This window comes from Otolemur garnettii, unplaced genomic scaffold (assembly GCF_000181295.1).
Source record: "Otolemur garnettii isolate 467f Iridium unplaced genomic scaffold, OtoGar3 scaffold00209, whole genome shotgun sequence".
In the NCBI taxonomy this organism is placed as follows: domain Eukaryota; kingdom Metazoa; phylum Chordata; class Mammalia; order Primates; family Galagidae; genus Otolemur; species Otolemur garnettii.
The window spans coordinates 552,314-573,238 of record NW_003852604.1 but is presented as its reverse complement, the minus strand read 5'-3'; the positions used below and the strand labels follow the sequence as shown (position 1 = coordinate 573,238).

The window sequence follows — 20,925 nt, the reverse complement described above, 5'->3', positions numbered from 1 at the left end:
CCCGCCAAACTTGTCCATGATGGCTTTGCGGTTCTGAGCACGGGGCCCCCGGGGCCGGGCAGGAGCTGACACCCTCCGCTCTGGTGCCTTCTCCTTCTTCTTTTCGGTGGGAGGGGGCTCAGGAGGGCTCTGGGGCGCATCACTGGGTGAAGACTCGCTATGTGGAGAGGTCCAGGGAAGCGTGAGAGAGGCTAGGACATGGAGGGTCAGCCTGGGGGGCCACTGATGTGCAATGGGGCACATGCGGAGTGGCACGTACAGTTGACATGCATTTCATTTGTGCCCAGCACGGGTAGGGGGTTGAGGAGGGATAATGGGGCCCAGTCTAACTTTAGGGAGGTGTGGTTTAGTGAGGACATGTGGGCAGGGCTAGGACACATCTGGGGTCTGACCTGAGTCTGGTTCCTGGCTTTGCCTCTTATTTGCTGTGTGATGTTGGGATTGTCACATCACTTCTCTGAGCCTCAGCTTCCTGATCTGTAAAACAGGGACAGCCAGGTCACTGTCCCTCAGCCCATTGGAGGGCCAGACTGTGGGCCCCAGGACGAGTTGGCTGCTAAGCAGGACAGGCAGCGGTGGCAAAAACACCCAGCAGGCCAGGACAGGCAGCGGCGGCAAAAACACCCAGCAGACCGGATAAATGTCCTAGGCAGGCTGCATGTGGCCCGCGGGCCGTAGTTTGAGGACGCCTGTTCTAAGGTCTGCATAAGAAGGTGAGTAAAGGACCTCGCTGTGCCTGCCACAAAGCTGTGCGAATGCTCAGTGAATACTCACTGGGTATCTTTCCCTAAGAAAAGGACAAGGAGGTGGGTTTCAGCTCATTATAAAGGAAGGTTCTTTTGATGACTGAAATTGGGCGAGGGCAAGCATGAGGCCATCGTTTTAATTAGCACCCGCCATGCACCGCCTGGCACCATGCTGAAGTGCTTTGCACTCATTACATCACTTAAGCCCTACAAGAATCCTAGATGGTAGAAACAGTTGTTATGCCCACTTTATAGATAAGAAGAGGCTAAGTGACATGGCCAAGGTCACACAGCCAGTAAGTGGCAGAGCCATTGTCCAAACTCAGGCTTTCGGATCCTGCTCTTATGGATGACACTGACACCATGAAACATGCCGAGCTTCAAGATAAGGAGCACCCGGGAAGGTCAGGGATGCTGAAGAGCAGACCCCAGCCATGGCGTGGGAGGGGGACCAGGTATCATTTATGCTCCCTCTGCCTGTGGCTCCTTTGGTTCCCGGGCTCTGATCTGGGATAGGAGGCTGAATGCCAGGAGTTCTGGAATATCTTGAAATCAAGTGCTTGGGGAGGCCCAGACTAAGGTGATGGTAGACTTTGAAGGGAGCAGGAGGTAGGGGGAGTTGGGCTGGAGCCCCAGAGTTTAACATTACCTGGCTGAAGGACCGGTCTGTCCAGAAGCTGTAGAGTCTGGACCCAACTCATCTGGAGGAGAGGAACAAGAGGGAGGGGAGCCAGGGCTGTCCGTGACATGTTCCTTGAGCTCCTCCCGCAGGGTAGCCACTGCAGCATCCTGTGGTCTCTGGGCTCACTCACCTGGGCTGAGGCCATGCCCTTCCTCTGTGGGGCTCTCAGGCCACTCCTCAGGGGAGCTGGGAGTCACCTCTGCCCCTCCCTCTGACTCTTTCTCCACATCTTGCCCCTGCTCTTCACTGGGACTGCCTGGCTCCTGGAATGAACATGGTCTGTGTGAGCCCATAGTCACACAGGCACCTGCCCTTCCTTTGTGAGAACTTCAGAAACATCTAGGAGGCAGCCTGGAGCCACAATGCTGCATTCCTTAGTGCCCATCTCTCCCACGCCCATCTCTTCCTCAGTGTGAAGAAGATCAGACTTTCCCAAGGATAATAAAGCAGGGAGGGCTTGCCTCCCAGGGGACCCCATAGCTCTGTTGGGGGGCCTCCCTTTTCCTCTCTCCTGCCCCACTCACCACACCCTCCTTGGCATCACTTTTGGCCTCTTCTTCCCCTCCGGCCTCCTGAGCTTCAGCCTGAGCCTCGTCTTTCATGGCAGCCTTCTCAGATTCAGTCTTGGCCTCTTGATGGGCGGTTTTCTCCTGGGGTTTGGCCATGGGCTCCTCTGTCTTCTGGCTCTCCTCTTGAGAAGCCATCTCAGCCTCATCCTCCCCACCAGCCACCTGGGGTTCAGGCTTGTCTTTGTCATCGGCCTTGGCCTCCTCCCCAGATTCAGCCTTGGCCTCTTTCCCATCAGCCTTCGGCTTCTCGGAGGCCAAAGTGCCCTCCTCCTTTCCCTCAGCCTCCTTGGGTTCGGATTTGGTTTCTTCTTTCCTGTCAGTCATCTGCTGAGAAGCCCCTGTGGGCTCTTCCTTCTTCTTGCCATCCTCCCCTGTAAGTTCAGCCTCACCATCCTCTTTCCCACCAGCCTCCCTCTGGGATTCCACCTTGACCTCATCTAACCCATTTGCTTCCCCCTGGAGTTCTGCTGAAATGCCAGCCTCGCCTTTTTCCTGCGTTCCTGTCTCGTCTGGATGCCCCTCATTGACGCTCTTCCCTGTTGTGCCTTTCGTCTTTTCTGCAGGGGTTTCAACTCCTTGTGTCCTGGGGTCCTTTCCAGTGGGGGACACAGGGGCCCCATCCTCAGAGAGCTGTCCTTCCTTTTGCTCCATCTCTAGAAGGAGAAGAAAAGCAGGCCTGGTCAGGCCCCAACCCCGCGTGAGGTCCGGACTCTGCCCTCTGAGAGCTCTGGCCTGGGAATCAGGAGATCCATCGTCCTGTCCTGGTTCTCTTTCCCCTTTGGTAGGATGAAGGGTAGGTAACTGCTTCCCTAAAGCTGGGGTGGTTGGGCTGTGCTGACTTGTTGTTGGACGGTGGGTTCCAGCATTGGTTTTAAAGAAAATTGACTCACAGAATGCCTTTTCACTGATGTTTCTCTCTTTGACAAAGGCACGGTGGCAGTCACAATGTGACACCAGCATCCTGAACACCTGTGGAACAACTGCTACTCAGGAGCATCTACCGAGCATTGAATAACACTGTTTTGTTTCCATTATATTTATGTTTGCAGTTACTTTCTATTTCTGGCAAGTGATATTGAGTTTCCATTTCCAAAAATGATACAGTGCCTTCTAGAAATACATTTATTGAATTTAAAAATAAGTTCATTCAAAGGAAGACGTTCAGGAAATTAGAATAGAGGTGATACAGATGTAGCTAAATCACAGAGGTGGCATAAAAATGCTTGAAATTTGGGAACCCCAGGCCTGCCTGGTATCTGGATCCCTGCCAGCTCTGCCAATGTGTGCTTCTCAGAAAAGGTGGCCTTGGGCAAGGAAGAGTTTCCTTCCTTGAAGAAAAGAATGCACTCTCCCTTGCCTCTGCAGGGCCATCTGATCCTCTGAGTGCCCCTGAGGACGTGGGAGAGATTAGGACACCTTAACTTGGGGTTTACTATTTAAATAATATATAGACTACAGGATCTACAAAAACAGGTGGGTGGGGGGACAGGGCCAGCTCCTTCATTCTCCTGCTCTTCTCCAGGGTCTAGTTACAAAGAAAACAATCCCCAAATAGGACTCCCAGGGTATGACTCAGAAAAGTGTACGCTCCAGTCACAAGCTAAAAATACCTCCTGCCCTTGGCAGCACCATCTTTCTTGGTGACAGTACTCAGGGCACCTAGGTAATTGGGACAGAGGACAGGAGCAAGGAAGACAGGCAGACAATGGACAGGGCTGTGTTCCTGCCACCCCTCAGGTCTTACCACCCTGAGGCCAGAGTCCCAGCACCCCTGGATTTAGCGCCCCCACCATTGCCTAAGTGCCCCCCATATTGTTCGCAGCGTCCTCCAATTCCACACCCCCTGTCCCAGGCCCTTCACCCTTCAGCAGCTCTAGCAATATGTGAAAGAAGGGGAATGAGTCTGAAGGATGGATGGAATGCACATCAGCAGGGAGCTGGAAGTCATGGGGCTGGTCTCACCCTCAGCTGCTAGTCCCACCTGAGACCTGATCAATCCCTTTCCCTCTCTGGGCTTCTGACAAAGACAGGGCTCATCGAGGTCAGGTTTTTCACACTGTGTCCTGTGGAAAACTGGAGTCTCCCATGACATGAATGGGGTCTTGTAGGGGTAGGAAGAAGATATATTTTCTGGTTGTGGTTGTTCCAAAAACAGCTTCCTTTTTACCTTCCTACAAATAGGTAAATGCTTTAGCTCTTAAGTAGATTTTAAGATACTGCACAGTAAAGAAAGCTTAACTTTGCTTAAACTTTGTTTAATTCACTTTTCCTCAAACTTACTGGACATTTGCTTTCTTTCCTTTTTGTTTTATTTTTCCTGAGGACTATCTACTGCCCTCTACAGCAATTCCGTGCTCAGCAGAAGAAAGTACAGCAAACGCTGGTCTAGATCATCCATACAACTCCTTCCCTTCCTACTCTCCACTCCTATTTGGAAACTGGTGTGGAATAGTAGTGAAAATCATTGATTCTGGGGTCTTCCTGCCACAGGATCCCAGCTCTCATTATTTACCCTGATTGTGTAACCTTGAGAAAGCTACCTACCCCTGTCTGTGTTTTGATTTCTGTAGATAAAAATAGGTCCCACCCACCGAATAGAGATTGTGGAAGGTTAAGGAAGCCCTTCCATAGGAAGTATTTGGAAGCATGCTTGGCACAGAAGGCAGGCTTAGTACTCATCAGCTCATGTCCTGGGCATCGGCCATGCCCAGCCCTACGCCAGGGTAAGGCCCTGACCTGGCCTTGAGCACATCCACTAGAGACACAAGGCAGAGGGTACTGAATGCCAGTGAGATGATAGCAGGCCCTTTCTATACTTCAAAATGTGTCTGTATTTGGCTAAGGCATAGCTGAGTTTTCCAACCATCTTTCCCTCCATTTCCACACCACCTGCTTAGGGTAGTGGAGAGGGAGGGCAGGCATGTGCGTGCACACACACACATACAAACCCCCTTCAGCCATGCTGCCTGTTTATCACCCCAGCTTTCCACCCTCCAGGCTTGGCACAAAGAGAAAGAGCAAAGAAGCTCAGAATGCCGAGAAACCAGGGCAATGCCACCCGCCACCCCCCAGCATTCACAGTCCTACAGAGTTCACTGCAGTGCCCTGCCTTGTCTCGGTCATTCCTTGCTCTGATCATTTAGGTGTTATTGAAGCTCAGAAAGTTGATCTCTTGACTAAAGTTATAGGTCAACTGGCCCAACCATATCTAGAACCCAGGTCTCCTGACTCCAAAGGTAGCTCTCACTAGCTCCCTCTGAAGGACCCAGGCCAGAGTGGGGGCCACTCCACTGGTGGGGAAGGACAGTCAGATGTGGCTGAGGAATTCCTCTTTCTCTTAGGTGCACAGTAGGCCCTTCAGGAATGTTTCTTCACCCCCACCTTCCTTTCTTACTCTCCTTCTCCTTCCTTCCCCAGGAAGCCTCCCTGCCATCCCTGCAGACAGCTCCTCTCTCTCTCTCTCTTTCTCTATTCCTGTTTATCCTAGCAGACTGGGAGCAAAAGGACCCAGGCCCAAGTTCCCACCCCCAGCAGCAAAGACTGTGCTGTGGTTCTGTGATGCCACCACCACCCACTGCCACCTGATCTATCTTCTGGTGGTACTGAGGCTTCCACCTCCTCCTACCCCAGCCAGGGACCCTGCCTTGGAGAAGCAACTTTCAACTGCTTAGAGATCTGCCTACCAACCCAACTAGACTTCTGAGACTCCCAAGACACCCTGTCTCCTTGTGAGGTCCTCCTTGTGGATAGCCACCTGTGGGACTCTCTGTAGGTGATCTCAAGGTTTCCCAGCTCCCCAGGGCTGAGAACCCTGGCATCTTGTGGGAACTGACACAGTGGTAGAAAGAATTAGGAAGGAGCCTGGATTTCTCCAATTGGGGAGCCCTCCTTAGAGGCTTCTTGCCCTTGGGTGGTAGGAGCGGGAGTTGACAGATGGGGAGAGGACGCCCAGCAAGGGGCCCGGGGCTTTTCCTACCTGTGGGGCCTCTGCCTGGGGCTCTGGAGCTGTCGCCTTCCTCTAGCTGAGCAGCCTCACTTCCAGCAGCCTTTAAGTCCTAGTGGCCTCTAGCCCCCAGCTCTTTGGTCCCGCCTCCCTGCTTCCCTCTCTCTCCCACCCCACCCCCACTTCAGGAGCCTTGGGCGCCTGAGGAGCATTGTTTACTGCCCAGTTGGTACAACATTTCCCCCTAGACTGGGAGGCTCAGATTTCCTGTGAAGATTTGACAGGTGGCATCTTTCAATCATGGCAAGTCCCTCCTCCCCTGACTCTAGTAGCATCTGTCCTGTGGTCACCTTTCTTCCCAATGTGCTCTTCTGGTCTTGGGGACCCCAACAACCATCCTCAGGGTCCATTTGGAGTATAGTCCCAGTGCTCTGGCCTTCCCTGCCCATCCAGAGCCCAGGCTGAGCCTCCTGGGTTCCATTCACACCACTCCTGCTGTGTTTCTTTACTAGGCCCTTTCCTCTCTTCAAACAAAAGCAGCTGCTTAAGGTGGGTTCAGGAGGGGGTGAACAGGGCAGCTGCCAGTGCAGGAGATGTGTCTCCAGGCTCACACAGCACAGGGGGGCTTGAATGGGGGAGGGCAGAGAGGACAAAAATAATGGGGCAAGCAATGGACCCCTGGCCTCAGAGTCTGGAAAATACAAAACTCCTGAGTCCTATTTTGAGCTGAAGTGATGAATACACAGTAGGCTCTGAACACATTTTTGTACTAAATTGAAATTTTTGCTCAGAAAAAACTAGGCCCAGGGCCTAGAAAATGGCTGGCTTTATATTAGGTGCTCAAGTAAATACATGAGGAGTGCCAAAAACATGTATGCACATTTTAAGAAAGGAAAAAACTATATTAAAATTGTAATGCTCAGCATATACCATTAGCAAAAGATGAACACAAGCCACACTAAGCACCTCTTATAATTCCAGAAGTCAAACGTGACTTGAGTATTACAAGTTTAATACACTTTTTCCCTTTCTTTAAAACATGTATAGTTCTTCTTTTTGGCACCCTCTGTATACTGAATTAACTAATTAATTAACAGAAATATGTTGGCAGTGCCTGACCACATGCACCAGGGCTGGTGGGTTTGAACCCAGTCCCAGCCTGCTGAAAACAAACAAACAAAAAAATAGCCTGGCGTTGTGGCAGGTGCTTGTAGTCCCAGCTACTCAGGAGGCTGAGGCAAGAGAATTGCTTAAGCCCAAGAGTTTGAGGTTGCTGTGAGCTGTGACACCACAGCAGTCTACCAAGGGTGACAAAGTGAGACTGTCTCAAAAAGGAAAAAAAAGAAAGGAAAGAAATATGTAATAGGATCTTGAGGGCCTATGGCTGGGATGATCTGAGAGATCTTTTTGTGTAGTCAGGTCTGGCTACCGTTGGTCCAACAGTTTGGTATTCACAGCTGCTGGCTGCCTCTAGTCTCCTTCACCCATCCAAGAGTTTGTCCACCCGAGGTTCGTGAGTTCTTCCATCTCTCTCTCTGGCTTGCCATCCTTTTATTTCTTTTATTTATTTATTTTGCCATTTTTGGCCAGGGCTGGGTTTGAACCCACCACCTCTGGCATATGGGACGGGTGCCCTACCCTTTTGAGCCATAGGCGCTGCCCCATCTTTTATTTCTTTAAATTAATTTCTCTTCTTGCTCTACTGTCCTTAGGTATTGATGATAGCTAATTAGCAGGTCATGGCATCATTCATTAAAAATTCACTTAGAGGGTAGCATCTGTGGCTCAAAGGAGTAGGGCGCTGGCCCCATATGCTGGAGGTGGCGGGTTCAATCCCAGCCCTGGCCAAAAACAGCAAAAAAAAAAAAAAAAAAAAAAGTTATCTTATAGACCAGGCACAGTGGCTCATGCCTGTAATCCTAGAATTCTGGAAGGCCAAGGCAGGATTGCTTGAGCTCAAGAGTTGGAGACTAGTCTGAGCAAGAGTGACACCCCATCTTTACTAAAAATATAATTAGCCAGGGACTGTGATGGGTGTCTGTAGTCCTAGCTACTCAGGAGGCTGAGGCAGGATGATCACTTGAACCTAGGAGTTCGAGGTTGCTGTAAGTTATGACACCACACAGAGTGCCCCTGTCACTCTACTCAGGACAACAGAGTAAGATATTGGTACAGTGGGTGTATAATTCTATGATATCTTATCCCATATATAGATCTTTGTAACTACCTCCAAATTTAGGATATAGAACTATTGCATCACCAGAAAGATCTTTCTTTCGCTCCCGTTCCACCAAGCCTAACCCCAGGCAACTATTAATCTCTTCTCCATCTCTGTAATTTTGTCATTTTGAGAATGTTATTGAAATGGAATTACACAGCATGTAACCTTTTATAACACCTGGTAAATATTCCCTTTAGGAAGCATATCCCTCTTGTAAGAACCCATCTCCTTTCCCATGCAGTTTCTTAATTTTATCTTGTATGTTGGCCATATTTTCAAAAGCAAAGCCAGGGTAAGATATGCCCTCTAAAACATCTGTACAATAATATCATAGCAGCATTATTCATATTATTCCCAAGCTAGAAAAAACCCAATGTCCATCAAAAGGAGACTAGATGAATGAATTATGGTATACTTGTACAAACACTAGACAGAAATAAAACAGAATGAATAACAAATGCACACAACATAGAAGAAATCTTACAGGAATTATGTTGAACTAAAGAAGTCAAGCACAAAACAGAAAATAGTGTTTAATTGCATTTACATGAAATTCAAGAACAGGTAAAACTGATGGTGATAGAAGTTGGAGTAGAGATACTGACTGGGAAAGAACAATTTTGGGGGGTTGAGAAGTATTTTACATCTTAATCTAGGTAGTAGTTATATGAATGTATATATATTAAGCTTAAGATTTGTGTACATTTTATTGTGCAAAAGTTATCCTCAATCTTAAATGAATCCTTAAAGCAGTAATGAGATTTTTTCTTTCTTTCTTTCTTTGTTTTTTTTTTTTTTTTTGAGACAGAGTTTCATTATGTCGCCCTTGGTAGAGTGCTGTGGCGTCACAGCTCACAACAACCTCAAACTCTTGTGCTCAAGCGATTCTCTTGTCTCAGCCTCCCAAGAAGCTGGGACTACAGGCACCCGCCACAACGCCCGGCTATTTTTTGGTTGCAGTTGTCGTTGTTGTTTAGCAGGCCCGGGCCAGGTTCAAACCTGCCACCCTGGGTGTGTGTGGTTGGCGCCGAGCCAGTAATGAGAGCTTTTAAAAATCAGGACTGTCTTGGACACTTAGGCAATCATATAAAGACAATTAATATAAAATGTTCAAGGTTGGACGCGGGGGAAGCCAAAGAGGATTGCGTGAAGCCAGAAGTTCTAGATTAGCCCGGGCTCTCCCAAAAGGTTTTTTTCTTTTTTTAATTAGATGGGCGTGGTGACCTGTGTCTGTAGTCCCAGCTACTTTGAGGCCCGAGGCAGGAAACTCTTGAGATCAGGAGTTAGAAGTAGCTGTGAACTATGATCGGGTCACTGCACTCCAGTCTGGGCAACGGAGGAAGACCCTACCTCAAAAGGAAAAAAAAAAAAGCCGCTTCCAAGGGCTAGTGTATCCTTGTGTCATTAATTTATATCTTGTAAATTAATGGGAAATTCTGTAAAAAAAAAAAAAATCAAGAGATTGAGGATTGTTTCTTTCTGGTTAAGTTAGAAGGGAACGGTGCAAATCAAGGAATACAGTAAATCTTTTTTTTTTTTTTTTAATTTGTAACTAAAAAAAGGATTATGTTTATTGAGGGCAAAGGGATGCAAACAATGTAAAAAACAAAAGCTCATCTGGCATTTAATTAACTTTTTCTTCTCTGCTTGACAAATGGGAGTTGGATTTTATTTGCATATATTCTAAGGATCCTGATCTGCTCATGAAATCCTTAGCCAGGGAGAAGCTGTGGGGCAGATGTCTGACGCAATCCTTTGAGAGAACACTTTTCAGGGCAGAGTAAGTGCTCGGTTCTGCCTACTTCTTGCCCTTCTGCTTCATGTGTACTACAAAGTAGTCGTTGCACGCGATGGTGAGGCCTGCAATTAGGGAAAAGAAGCTCTGGAAGCCCACTTTGCCATCTCGGCACTGGTCCAGGTCCTTCATTATTTTGTCTAAGGCCAGAGGGTCTTTTTGATTTTCCAAAAATCCTGGGAACTCTTTCTCCATGAGCACTCTGAGGTCCTCCTTTGTTAAGTAGCCTTTATCCCCGGCAAATTTGTGAAATGTGAACATCATGGTTTCCATGGCGTGCTCCATCTGAGATGGCATTTTGGTGAGGTCTACTGAAGTCTGGGCCGAGAGGCGCGGCGGACCGAATACAGTAAATCTTGAAAGATGCAAAGTTCCACAGTGCCGCCTTCTCCCTCACTCAAACGTATCAGGTATGTGATTAGCTCCGGCGGCAGCCGAAATTACTCTTATTCTTCTCATGAAGGTTCAGGTCGTCTCAGAGAAGGTGAATAGAACGTACTTTATACATATCTCTCAGTGGGCAAGAACCGTGTCTCGCTTATCTTTGCAAACCCAGAGCAGGCTTGGTGCTACCTACCCGGCCGGTAGTCGCACAAAGTCCCAAGCAACGTTGGTTCTCAATTGTGGCTGAACGTAGGAATCACCTGGGGAATTTTCAGTGTTATTGCTTCCTATCTCCTACTCCCATAGATTCTGATTTACTGGTAGGAGGCGAGTCCTGAGCATTGGGAATTTAAAAAGCGTCCGGTTTTAAAGTGCAACAAAATCCGAGAACCCTGTCTGGAGGGCGATTTTCCCTCTTTGCGCCTGATCTGTGATCAGGAGTCCAGGGAAACCAAGGCTAAGTTCACAGATCCGCGTCGCCACGCCCCTCTCTACAGAACCAATAAACTCAAACCTCTTGGCGACCACCCCGGGGCTTGAATTCCAAACAGGCTGCCGGCGCTCTGCACCCCGCCCAAGCCTCTATGGTATTTTGACGTCCCCTCTAGCATGTGAAAGTCGCCCTCCCCTTCGGCGGAGGCCGGCGCCTCTCTCTCTCTCTCTTTCTCTCTATGGTTGCCAAACTTCCCGCCCCGCTTTGTGGGTATTTCATTCCGGAAGTGAGTCGGGATCAAAGAAGAGGAGGGACTTCACTCCCGGAAGTGATCCACGTGCTTCCGCTCTTGCCGGCCTGGGCACAGGTGTAGATTATAGTACATGCCTGAAGTTGGGGTCGCAGTAGGCATTGTGAACTGTCCCAGGCGGTGGTGAGTGACTCGTAACATCTGACTTCAATGTGACCCTGATGATGGTGTCGCCATCTCAGAGGTGCAGGCTTTGGGCCGGGTCCCAGGCGCCTTGGTTCAGTGTACGATCTATTTCCTAGGGTCCGGCGGTTCTGGCCGCGTTTTAGAGTGTTCTTCCCGGATCTCTCGATCTTCCCTTGAATAGAGGTGACCTCGAGGGAATAGGGCATTAAGGCCTCAGGGCTCGGTTTCCAGGCCTGCCGTTGACGTCCTGCGTGACCTTGGGCTAAGCAGTGTTCCCTCAGGGCTTCAGTTTCCATGTCTGTGAAATGGGGTGGTTGAGCTCTCTAAAGTCAGTGGCCCCTGCTGGTCTGACGCCCTACGGTTCTTCCGAATCCTCTAGTCCCTGGGACGCTAGAGTGAACTACTGTCCCCGGTAGAGGGGTTGGTACTGATAGTGATGTCTGCTCCCAGGATTAGGAGGCCAGAGGAGATCCTTTCCACAGTGCCTGGCTGAAATGGATCCGCTCAGGGCTCAACAGCTGGCTGCGGAACTGGAGGTGGAGATGATGGCTGATATGTACAACCGGTAAGGAGCTCCTACTCTGCACTACTCTTGTCTTGGAAAATCAGCTTTGGTCACTGTTACCCAAGGGGGCCGACTTCTAACAAATTCCTTACTGAGGCCGGTGCCTGTGACTCAGTAGGGCGCCGGCTCCATATACTAAGGGTGGTTCGAATCTGGCCTCGGCCAAACTGCAACAATTAAAAAAAAAAAATAGCCGGGCGTTGTGGTGGGTGCCTGTAGTCCCAGCTACTTGGGAGGCTGAGGCAAGAGAATCGCCTAAGCCCAAGAGCTGGAGGTTGCTGTGAGCTGTGATGCCAGGCACTCTACTGAGGGCAATAAAATGAGACTCTTGTCTCTACCCCAAAAAACCCGAAAACAAAGTTCTTCCTGAATGTAGGAGAGCCTGAGGCCCATGCTTATCCTCCCCACACCCACCCTGCTGGTTACATACTAAAGCAGATGCAGTATAGGTCACTAGAACAAGCTGGGCATTTAGATGGGCGTGAAACTGACTCAGAAAAAGTCAAGCAGTAAGAAAACCTCCAATCCAGGCTTTAGTTAGATTCCAAGAACAGTTGTGCATTTACTTGACTTTCAACACATAGCACATAGCCATTTTGGTAGTTAACATTTTTTAAACCCTTACCGTGTCAGGCGCTTGTTGCGTTGCTGAGTATTTTGTGTGTGTTCTCTCTCTCTGTTATTTTAAATTTCGAATCAGTACAAAGGTACAAACGATTAGGTTACATTGTTTTCATTCGTTACTTAAAGCCCAATTTGTAGTTGAGCTGTTCACCCAGGAGGTGTGCCATATTACCCTACATTGTGTCTGTTGGGTGAGAGCTTACCAATGCTACTTCTTTCTCCACTTTTCCCCTGCTCCCCCTTAAAAGTAGTTGTGTTTTATTCTTGTGTGAGTGTGTAGTTGCTCATCTGCTGGTTTCATATTATTATTGAGTACATTGGATACTTGCTTTTCCATTCTTGTGATACTTTACTACATCTCAGGAAGATGTCTGTTCTCTTTTTTTAATCTTCAAAATAATTCACTGGGTGAATTTCATTAGTCCCATTTTAAGATGAGGAAATTAAGGCTTCTAAAGATTAAATGACTTCCTTAGGGTCTACAGCTGGTCACTAACAATGTCAGGACTAGCACCTCATTCTGACTCCACAGTACTCATAACTCCACACATTTGGGAACAAGTGCCGACTCCACCAATCGGTATCAGTATACTGGAGCTAATTACTTGGATCCTTTGACAATAGGTTTCCTCACCTCTAAAATGGACGTAATGATAGTACCTACCTCATAGAAACATCATAAATACTAAATATAAAAGAAAACGCCCTTAGCTTCAAACCAAACACATAGAAAACAAATGGTTACTAGTTTTATTGCTTTAAGTTCTTTTTGTTTGTTTGTTTGTTTGAGACTGAGTCTGTGTCACCCTCAGTAGAGTGCTTGGCATCACAGCTCACAGCCACCTCAAACTCTTGGGCTTAAGTGATTCTCTTTCTCTTGTCTCAGCCTCCCAATTAGCTGGGACTACAGGCACCTGTCACAATGCCTGGCTATTTTTTTGTTGCAGTTGTCATTGTTCTTTTGCTGGCCTGGGCCAGGTTTGAACCCACCAGCCTTGGTGTAGGTGACCAGTGCCCTACCCACTGAGCTATGGGCGCTGCTGGTTTAAGTTCTCTTTATCTTGGAGGCTATAAATTAGGATTTTTATTTTTTATTTTTTGTAGTTTTGGCCAGTGCCAGGTTTGAACCCGCCACACCCGGTATATGGGGCTGGTGCCCTACTCCTTGAGCCACAGGTGCTGCCCAATTAGGATGTTTTTTAAGTGTAGGCAGTGAAGTCAGACCACTTGAGTTGATGTCCCAGCCTTGTGTGATCCTTAGTGAGTTGCTAAGCCTCTCAGTGACTTACTTTCTTCATCTGTAAAATGGGAGTAATGATTGTGCCTAATATAGTAAGAATTGTGTAACAGAATCCATGCAAAGCACTTAGCATGATGCCTGGCACATAGCTAGTATACAGCAAATGGTTTCTATTTAATTAGTTATGTACATGGACTCAGGGAAGGTTCCTACTTACAAGGATGTTCAAGATGATTGAGGTGCAATCAGTACATCAGGGCTGGAATGGTTGAACGTTTTGGGGGATGTTACAAGATGTTGCTAACACAACCTTGCCCCTCCCTCCAGAATGACCAATGCCTGCCACCGGAAGTGTGTGCCTCCCCACTACAAGGAAGCAGAGTTGTCTAAGGGCGAATCTGTGTGTCTCGACCGATGTGTCTCCAAGTACCTAGACATCCATGAGCGGATGGGCAAAAAGTTGACAGAATTGTCTATGCAGGATGAAGAGCTGATGAAGAGGGTACAGCAGAGCTCTGGACCAGCATGAGGACCCAGATAGTGTACATCCCAGGGAGCACCTTGCTGCTTCTTACTTTAATAAAAGTGCCCTGGTTGGGTTTCATCTGTGAAGACTGCCAGCCTTAGGCTCTCTCTAGAGAGTCTCCAGGAGCCTGGAGTGTAGCAGAGCTATCTCCTGGTTGAAGAAGGGGTGTTTGTCACAATTGAATGTGACTATGTATGTGTGTGTACGTGTATATATATTAAAACAAGTTTGTTGACACCTACTATGTTCATAGCAGTGTACTTGGCATCTGAGAGCCTCTACCAGCAGAGAGAGTGTAACCTAGTATTTGAGAGTATGCTAAGGGTTTGCACACTGGGTCTGCCACTTTCTGTGGCCCTGAACATTGCACTTCTGTGTACTTTAGCTCCCTCATCTGTAAAATGGTAACCGTCACAGGGCTATGGTGAAGATTTAGTAAGTTAATGTATGTAAAGCATATTATAATGCTTTACCAGGTATGAAGTAATTGATTAGGGTATAGGAAGTACTCAATAAATTTAAAAAACAAGGGAATTTGAATAAATATTTTAAAAATGGGAAATTTGGACTTTGAGATGATAGTCCTCCATTTTTCCTCCTTTGCTTGCAAAATAATAAACTTCTCTTTCCTTCTCGTCAACCACTCGTTTTTCTTTTTTTTTTTTAAGAGACCCCGAGTCTCACTTTGTTACCCTTGGTAGAGTGCTGTGGCATTACAGCTCACAGCAACCTCCAGCTCTTGGGCTTAGGCGATTCTCTTGCCTCAGCCTCCCCAGAAGCTGGGACCATAGGCGGCCGCCACAACACTTGGCTGTTTTCTTGTTGCAGTTTGGCCGGGGCTGGGTTCGAACCAGCCACCCTTGGTATATGGGGCCGGCACCCTACTCACTGAGCCACGGGTGCCAGTCAACCACTCATTCTTCTGATGCAGATTTGTGGACAAGTGCAGAGTTTTCAGGGACAGATTTTGGTGTCCCTGGGTGGCTAAATTGGCACCTTGATGGAATGGCACCCTGCCACTGCTAGTAAAGGCAGAGAGCACTCCTGGTCAAAATGGTGGGTCTTCACAAGTAGGAGTCACTTCTTTCCGAGGTGATAGAGCAAACCACAACCCAAGCAGCTGCCAATGCCTGTTTTAACTCCAGGGAACTCTAATGTCTGTCTCCCAAAAGTAGATGGAGTTGCCTGCAATGTGAACTGAGTTGAGAAGGAAATGGATTTGGAAAGGGTCAAGATGCCAGGCCTTTTGTTGGGTAAGTTCTCTGGGACTCTGGGATGCACCTTCAGATCCCTGCTCCCACCCATTAGGGACGTTTTCAAACTTCCATGTCTTTGGAATGTCAGTTTGGGGGAGGGAGGAACAAGATGGAGTGGGCCTTGGGAGCTGGTTTAGATTGAGCTCATTTGTGGTTCCCAGGAAAAAGGTGAGGGATTATGCCACCTTTGGGGTTTTTTTTGAGACAGAGTCTCTGTCTCCCTTGGCATAGTGTCTTGGTGTCACAGCTCACAGCAACCTCTAACTCTTGGGCTTAAGCGATTTTCTTGCCTCAGCCTCCCAAGTAGCTGGGATAAGTTAGATGCCCGTTACAATGCCCGGCTATTTTTTTTGTTGCAGTTGTTTAGCTGGCCTGGGCCAGGTTTGAACCCACCAGCCTCAGTGTATGTGGCTGGTGCCTAACCACTGTGCTACAGGTGCCAAGCCTTTGCAGGGCATTTGGGGGTGACCTTTGTTCCCTCTGGATTCCCATCTATTTGATAGGCCTGACATTTTGTGGTGAGGAGTCTCTATATTGCTTGTGTTTGTTATTTGTGAGTTTTGTTGGAACATAGAAAAGTTCCATCTAAAAGTGCCTTAAAGGGGGGAGATACATGTAGCTTAGCAGCCAGTGTGCTAGCCACATACACCAGAGCTGGCAGGTTCGAGCCTGGCCTGGGCCTTAAAAATAGCTGGGGGTGGGGTGGGGAGGGTGGTGCCAGCCCCAGATAACAAGGGGGTGGCAGGTTTGAACCTGGCCCCGTCCAAACTGCAACAAAACAAAAATAGCTGGACTTTGTGGTGGGTACCTGTAGTCCCAGCTACTCGGGAGGCTGAGGCAAGAAAATCGCCTAAGGCCAGGAGTTGGAAGTTGCTGTGAGCTATGATGGTACAGCACTCTACTGAGGGCATAAAGTAAGACTCTGTCTCTAAAAAAAAAATAGCTGGGCATTGTGGGGGATGCGTATAGTCCCAGCTACTTGGGAGGCTGAGGCAAGAGAATCGCCTAAGCCCAAGAGTTAGAGGTTGCTGTGAGCTGTGATGCCACATCACTCTACCGAGGGTGACAAAGTGAGACTACATCTCAAAAAAATAAAGAAAAAACAACTTGAACTTGAGTGGAGGCAAGCACACATTTCCACAAACGATATGAAGGAATGATTTAGGGGAGAGAGTGAAAAGTTGCTGGGATTTAAGAAGGGAGGTCCTTGCTGAAGGTCACAAAAGTGGGACAGTATCATAGAGACCAGGGCTGACTGCTGCATTTGCTCTCTTGCTTGAGGAGGGTCAAGCGTAATTCCATTCTGAGTAGCATCCTCAGAGCCTGCAGCTTTCGGAATGTGTGGGTCTCCACATGGGATTTTGGTGAACACCAGTAGCACAGTGATAGCAGGACCTTCAACGTGCGCCTTCCCGGTGGAAGAGCAAAGGAAACAGAATAGAGGTAGTGTGTTTTGGGCTCATGAGTGCAAATTCAAGCCAGGCAGCTTGAGTTTGAATCTCAGCTGAAATCGTTTAGCTGTGTGATCTTGGGTGAGTCATTTAACTAACTGTTCTGTATCTCAGTAACTCAATCCATAAAATGGCAATAATAAAGGTACCTACTTCATTGTGTGGTTATGAAAATTAAATGTGTAAATAACCAAAGCACTTGGGAAAGTGCCTAGCATACGTTAATTACTGTTTAGCTCCTTTCATTGCAAAGTTTGATATAAGGTGAAGACCCCTCATGTAACGGCTGCAAACTTCAAACCCATCAGGGGTAAGCAGAGAGGAGTAACACTCCTTCCTAGGAACCGAAGCGCAAATTTGGGTCAACAGGTGGCGCTGTCTGCTCACGGTCAGCGCCTTTGTGGACAATTTCACAGAGGATCATTTACTGCCAGCATCAAGCTGGCAAGAGAGGCATGGTGAGGAAAATAGATGATACTGTACCTACCCTCAGGTTTAGCAAGAAACATTAAAAACTCTCTGATGACATATAGCTGGAACATCTAGAAGGAATGGTGGGAGTGGGGAGAAGAGGTCCCAGCTAGAAGGAATAGCACTTGCAAAGGCTTTGAAGTGGCAGAAAGCCTGGGGCACTCAGGAAATGCTTGTGGCTGGAGTGCTAAGTGTGCAGAGAGGGAGAGATGAGAGACAGGAAAAGGCGTGGAGGCTGGACGGGCACAGCTCCAGAAGACCTGGGTGGGTTGTGGTGAAGAGTTTAGATTTCCTCCTACTAAGTGCATCAGCAAACTGCCAGAAAGGATTTAAGCCCTTCAGTGTCAATGACAGGTCTGCATTCTGGAGGTCCCGAGCTGCCAGCCTGGGAGACCAGTGATAGAGAAGACAGTATCAGTGGTTCTCAACCTTCCTAATGCCGCGACCCTTTAATACAGTTCCTGTGGGTCGCGACCCACAGGTTGAGAACCACTGCAATAGATAATGGTTAAAGGAAGGTGAGGCAGGGAGCCGAGGAAGAAAGAAGGCGGAGGATGCAAATCAGAAAAGCTCACATTTACTGAGTTGCTACAGTGCTCTAAGCTCCTGCTAAGCTCCTTAAATGTGTTACTTCAACTAATCCTTCTAACAACCCTGTGGAGCAGGCATGATTATTTTCATTTCACAAGTGAAGAAGCTGAAGCTCTCAAAAAGCAGTGACTCACCTAAGGTTATGCAGCAAGCAGGTGGCAGAGGTATTTATTTATTTATTTATTTTTGGACACAGAGTCTTTTTTTTTTTTTTTTTTTTGAGGGGCAATTTTTGGCCAGGACCAGGTTTGAACTCACCACCTCTGGTATATGGGGCTGGCGCCCTACCCTTTGAGCCAGAGGCACCTTCCGAGACAGAGTCTTAATCTGCCACCCAGGCTAGAGTGCCATTGTGTCAGCCTAGCTCACAGCAACCTTAAACTCCTGGGCTCAAGGGAGTCTCCTGCTTCAGCCTGCCAAGTAGCTGGGACTGCAGGCGCCTGCCTCAATGCCCAGCTAAGTTTTCCATTTTTAGGAGAGATGGGGTCTCACTTTAGCTCAAGTGATCCTCCCACCTCAGCCTCCCAGAGTGTTAGGGCTATAGGCATACAAGCCTGCCAGAGGCCACTTTTAACTGCTGCTCTAGAATTGGGGGAAATGGTCCCTATGAGATATGTGTCAGGAGTTTCATATTTTATTCAACAATATTTGTTGGGCACGGTGGCTCATGCTTGTAATCCTAGCACTTGGGAGGCCGAGGTGGGTGGATTGCCTGAGTTCACAGGTTTGAGACCATCCTGAGCCAGAGTGAGACCTTGTCTCTAAAAATAGCTGGGCATTGTGGTGGGCACCTGTAGTCCCAAGCTACGTGGGAGGCTGAGGTAAGAGAATCGCTTAAACCCAGGAGTTTGAGGTTGCTTCGAGCTATGACACGACGGCACTCTACTGAGGGTGACCAAGTGAGACTCTGTCTCAAAAAAACAAAACAAAAAACAATATTTATTGTTGGCCTGCTACATGCAAAGAGCTGTGGAAAGTGCCATAGTGAATTAGCTAGATCCTCACCCTCCATAAGCAAGTGGGGTAGAAGCAGAGAAACAGAACGTACATAGAAAGGGTATCAGAGAGGCCAGGTACGGTGGCTCACACTGACTGTAAAGCTCATGCTTCACCCATAAAGCACTTTGGGAGGCGGAGGTGGGTTGCATTGCTGGAGCTCAGGAGTTGTAAACCAACATGAGCAAGCCTGAGACCCCATCTCTAGAAATAGCCAGGTGGCAGTGGTAGGTGGCAGTAGTTCCAGCTACTCAGGAGGCTGAGGCAAGATCTCCTGAACCCAGGAATTTGAGGTTCCTGTGAGTTATAATGCCACAGCACTCCACCCATAGCTACTGAGGGAGACTCTGTGTCAAAAACAAAACAAACAAAAAACAACAAAGCACGAGAAAGAAAAATGAGGTTGGCCTTTTCTGCCTTAGGGAGGAGTCATAAACTTCTGTCTTTTCCCTTGATTATTACAGGAAATGTTCACAGGAAATGATAATCAGGAAGAACGTACACAAAATCCAGACTTTAGGTTTTTTTAGACAGATTCTCACTGTCATCCTGTGTAGAGTACATGGCGTCACAGCTCACCGCAACCTCAAACTCTCTTGGGCTCAAGTGATCTTCTTGCCTCAGCTTCCTGAGTAGCTGGGACTACAGGCGCCCACCATAACGCCTGGCTAGTTTTTCTGTTTTTTTTTAAGTAGAGTCAGGGTCTCGCTGTTGCTCAGGCTGGTCTCTAACTCCTGAGCTCAAGCAATCCACCCGCCTCAGCCTCCCAGAGTGCTAGGATTACAGGCATAAGCCTTTGTGCCCAGCTCTGATTTTAGCTTCTTTTGAAAGTTTACAAGATTAGACCACAGTTGAGTTGGCAGAAGTTTAATTAAGGATGGGCTGAGGGTCAGTTGTGCTCTAAACCTACCAGAGGGATGATGACTTCTTCCTTCCTTTTTTTTTTGGCTGGGGCTCAGGCTGGGTTTGAACCCGCCACCTCCAGCATATGGGGCTGGCGCCCTACTCCTTTGAGCCACAGGTGCTGCTGACTTCTTCCCTCCTTGTCATCATCTATCTGACATGGGTGTTCAGATGAGCTGGATGCTATAAGAGAAAACATACTGTGAATGATTTCAAAGATCTGGCCCCAATGACCCCACCTTCATGCCCTTACCTAATTGTCTTCCCTTGAGTGTGTACTAGACCTAGTGACTTGCTTCTAATAAACAGAACATGATAAAGATGATGGGATTGTAATTTATGTCTTTTTTTTTTTTTTTTTTTTTGAGACAGGGTCTCACTCTGTTGCCCAGGCTAATGCTCAGTAATCACAGCTTAGTGCAAACGCAAACTCCTGGGCTCCAGTGATCCTCCTGCTTCACTCTCCTCCATAGTAGCTGGAACCACACCACAACGCTCACCTAATTTTTCTATTTATAGTAGAGATGAGGTCTTGCTCTTGCTCCAGCTGGTCTCAAACTCCTGGTCTCAAGCAGCCCTCCTACTGCAGCCTCCCGAGTAGCTAGGACTACAGTCATGAGCCACCACGTGTGACTGTAATATTTGTTTTGTTAGTTTCTCTCTCTTGTTTTTACTCTCACTCTCTTGTTCTTCCTTCTTGTTTACTCTGATGAAACAAGCTTCCATGTTGTGAGCTAACCTTTGAAGGAGCACGTGTGGTGGTAAGGAACTCAGGGCAGCCTCCAGCCAGCCAGAGCTGAATCACTCACTGCCTGAGTGAACTTGGAAGCAGATGCTTCTCCAGTTGAGCTTTTAGATGACCGCAGCCCTATCTGACACTTTGCAGCCTGTGAGAAACCCCCAAAGCAGAAGCCCTCTCTCCCGATCTAGATAAACTGAAATAATAAATGTAGTTTTTCTTTTTTTGAGACAGAGCCTCAAGCTGTCATCCTGGGTAGAGTGCCGTGGCATCACAGTTCCAGCAACCTCCTAGGCTTAAGTGAGTCTCTTGCCTCCGCCTCCCAAGTAGCTGGGACTACAGGCACCCGCCACA

General features: G+C 48.0%; 3 protein-coding genes across 3 annotated transcripts in view; 1 reads left to right on the top strand and 2 right to left on the bottom strand.

Annotated features, from left to right (window-relative positions):
- SMTNL1 (smoothelin like 1) overlaps window positions 1-20,925 on the bottom strand; it is a 39,455-nt gene that overhangs the window by 7,144 nt on the left and 11,386 nt on the right. Inside the window, exons 3-6 of the mRNA XM_003801341.3 lie at window positions 1,902-2,650; window positions 1,559-1,691; window positions 1,396-1,447; window positions 3-157 (exon numbers count right to left, since the gene is read on the bottom strand). Coding sequence (XP_003801389.2) covers window positions 3-157; window positions 1,396-1,447; window positions 1,559-1,691; window positions 1,902-2,650 — 1,089 coding nt within the window. The remainder of the gene's footprint in view (window positions 1-2; window positions 158-1,395; window positions 1,448-1,558; window positions 1,692-1,901; window positions 2,651-20,925) is intronic.
- Window positions 9,712-10,291, bottom strand: LOC100950476 (protein S100-A10). The gene has a single exon (XM_012812454.2). The coding sequence runs from the start codon at window positions 10,251-10,253 to the stop codon at window positions 9,960-9,962; it is 294 nt and encodes a 97-aa protein (XP_012667908.1). The 5' UTR covers window positions 10,254-10,291; the 3' UTR covers window positions 9,712-9,959.
- TIMM10 (translocase of inner mitochondrial membrane 10) lies at window positions 11,107-14,250 on the top strand. Its single transcript, XM_003801339.2, has 3 exons — window positions 11,107-11,206; window positions 11,660-11,774; window positions 13,966-14,250. The coding sequence occupies exons 2-3, from the start codon at window positions 11,704-11,706 to the stop codon at window positions 14,165-14,167; spliced, it is 273 nt and encodes a 90-aa protein (XP_003801387.1). The 5' UTR covers window positions 11,107-11,206; window positions 11,660-11,703; the 3' UTR covers window positions 14,168-14,250.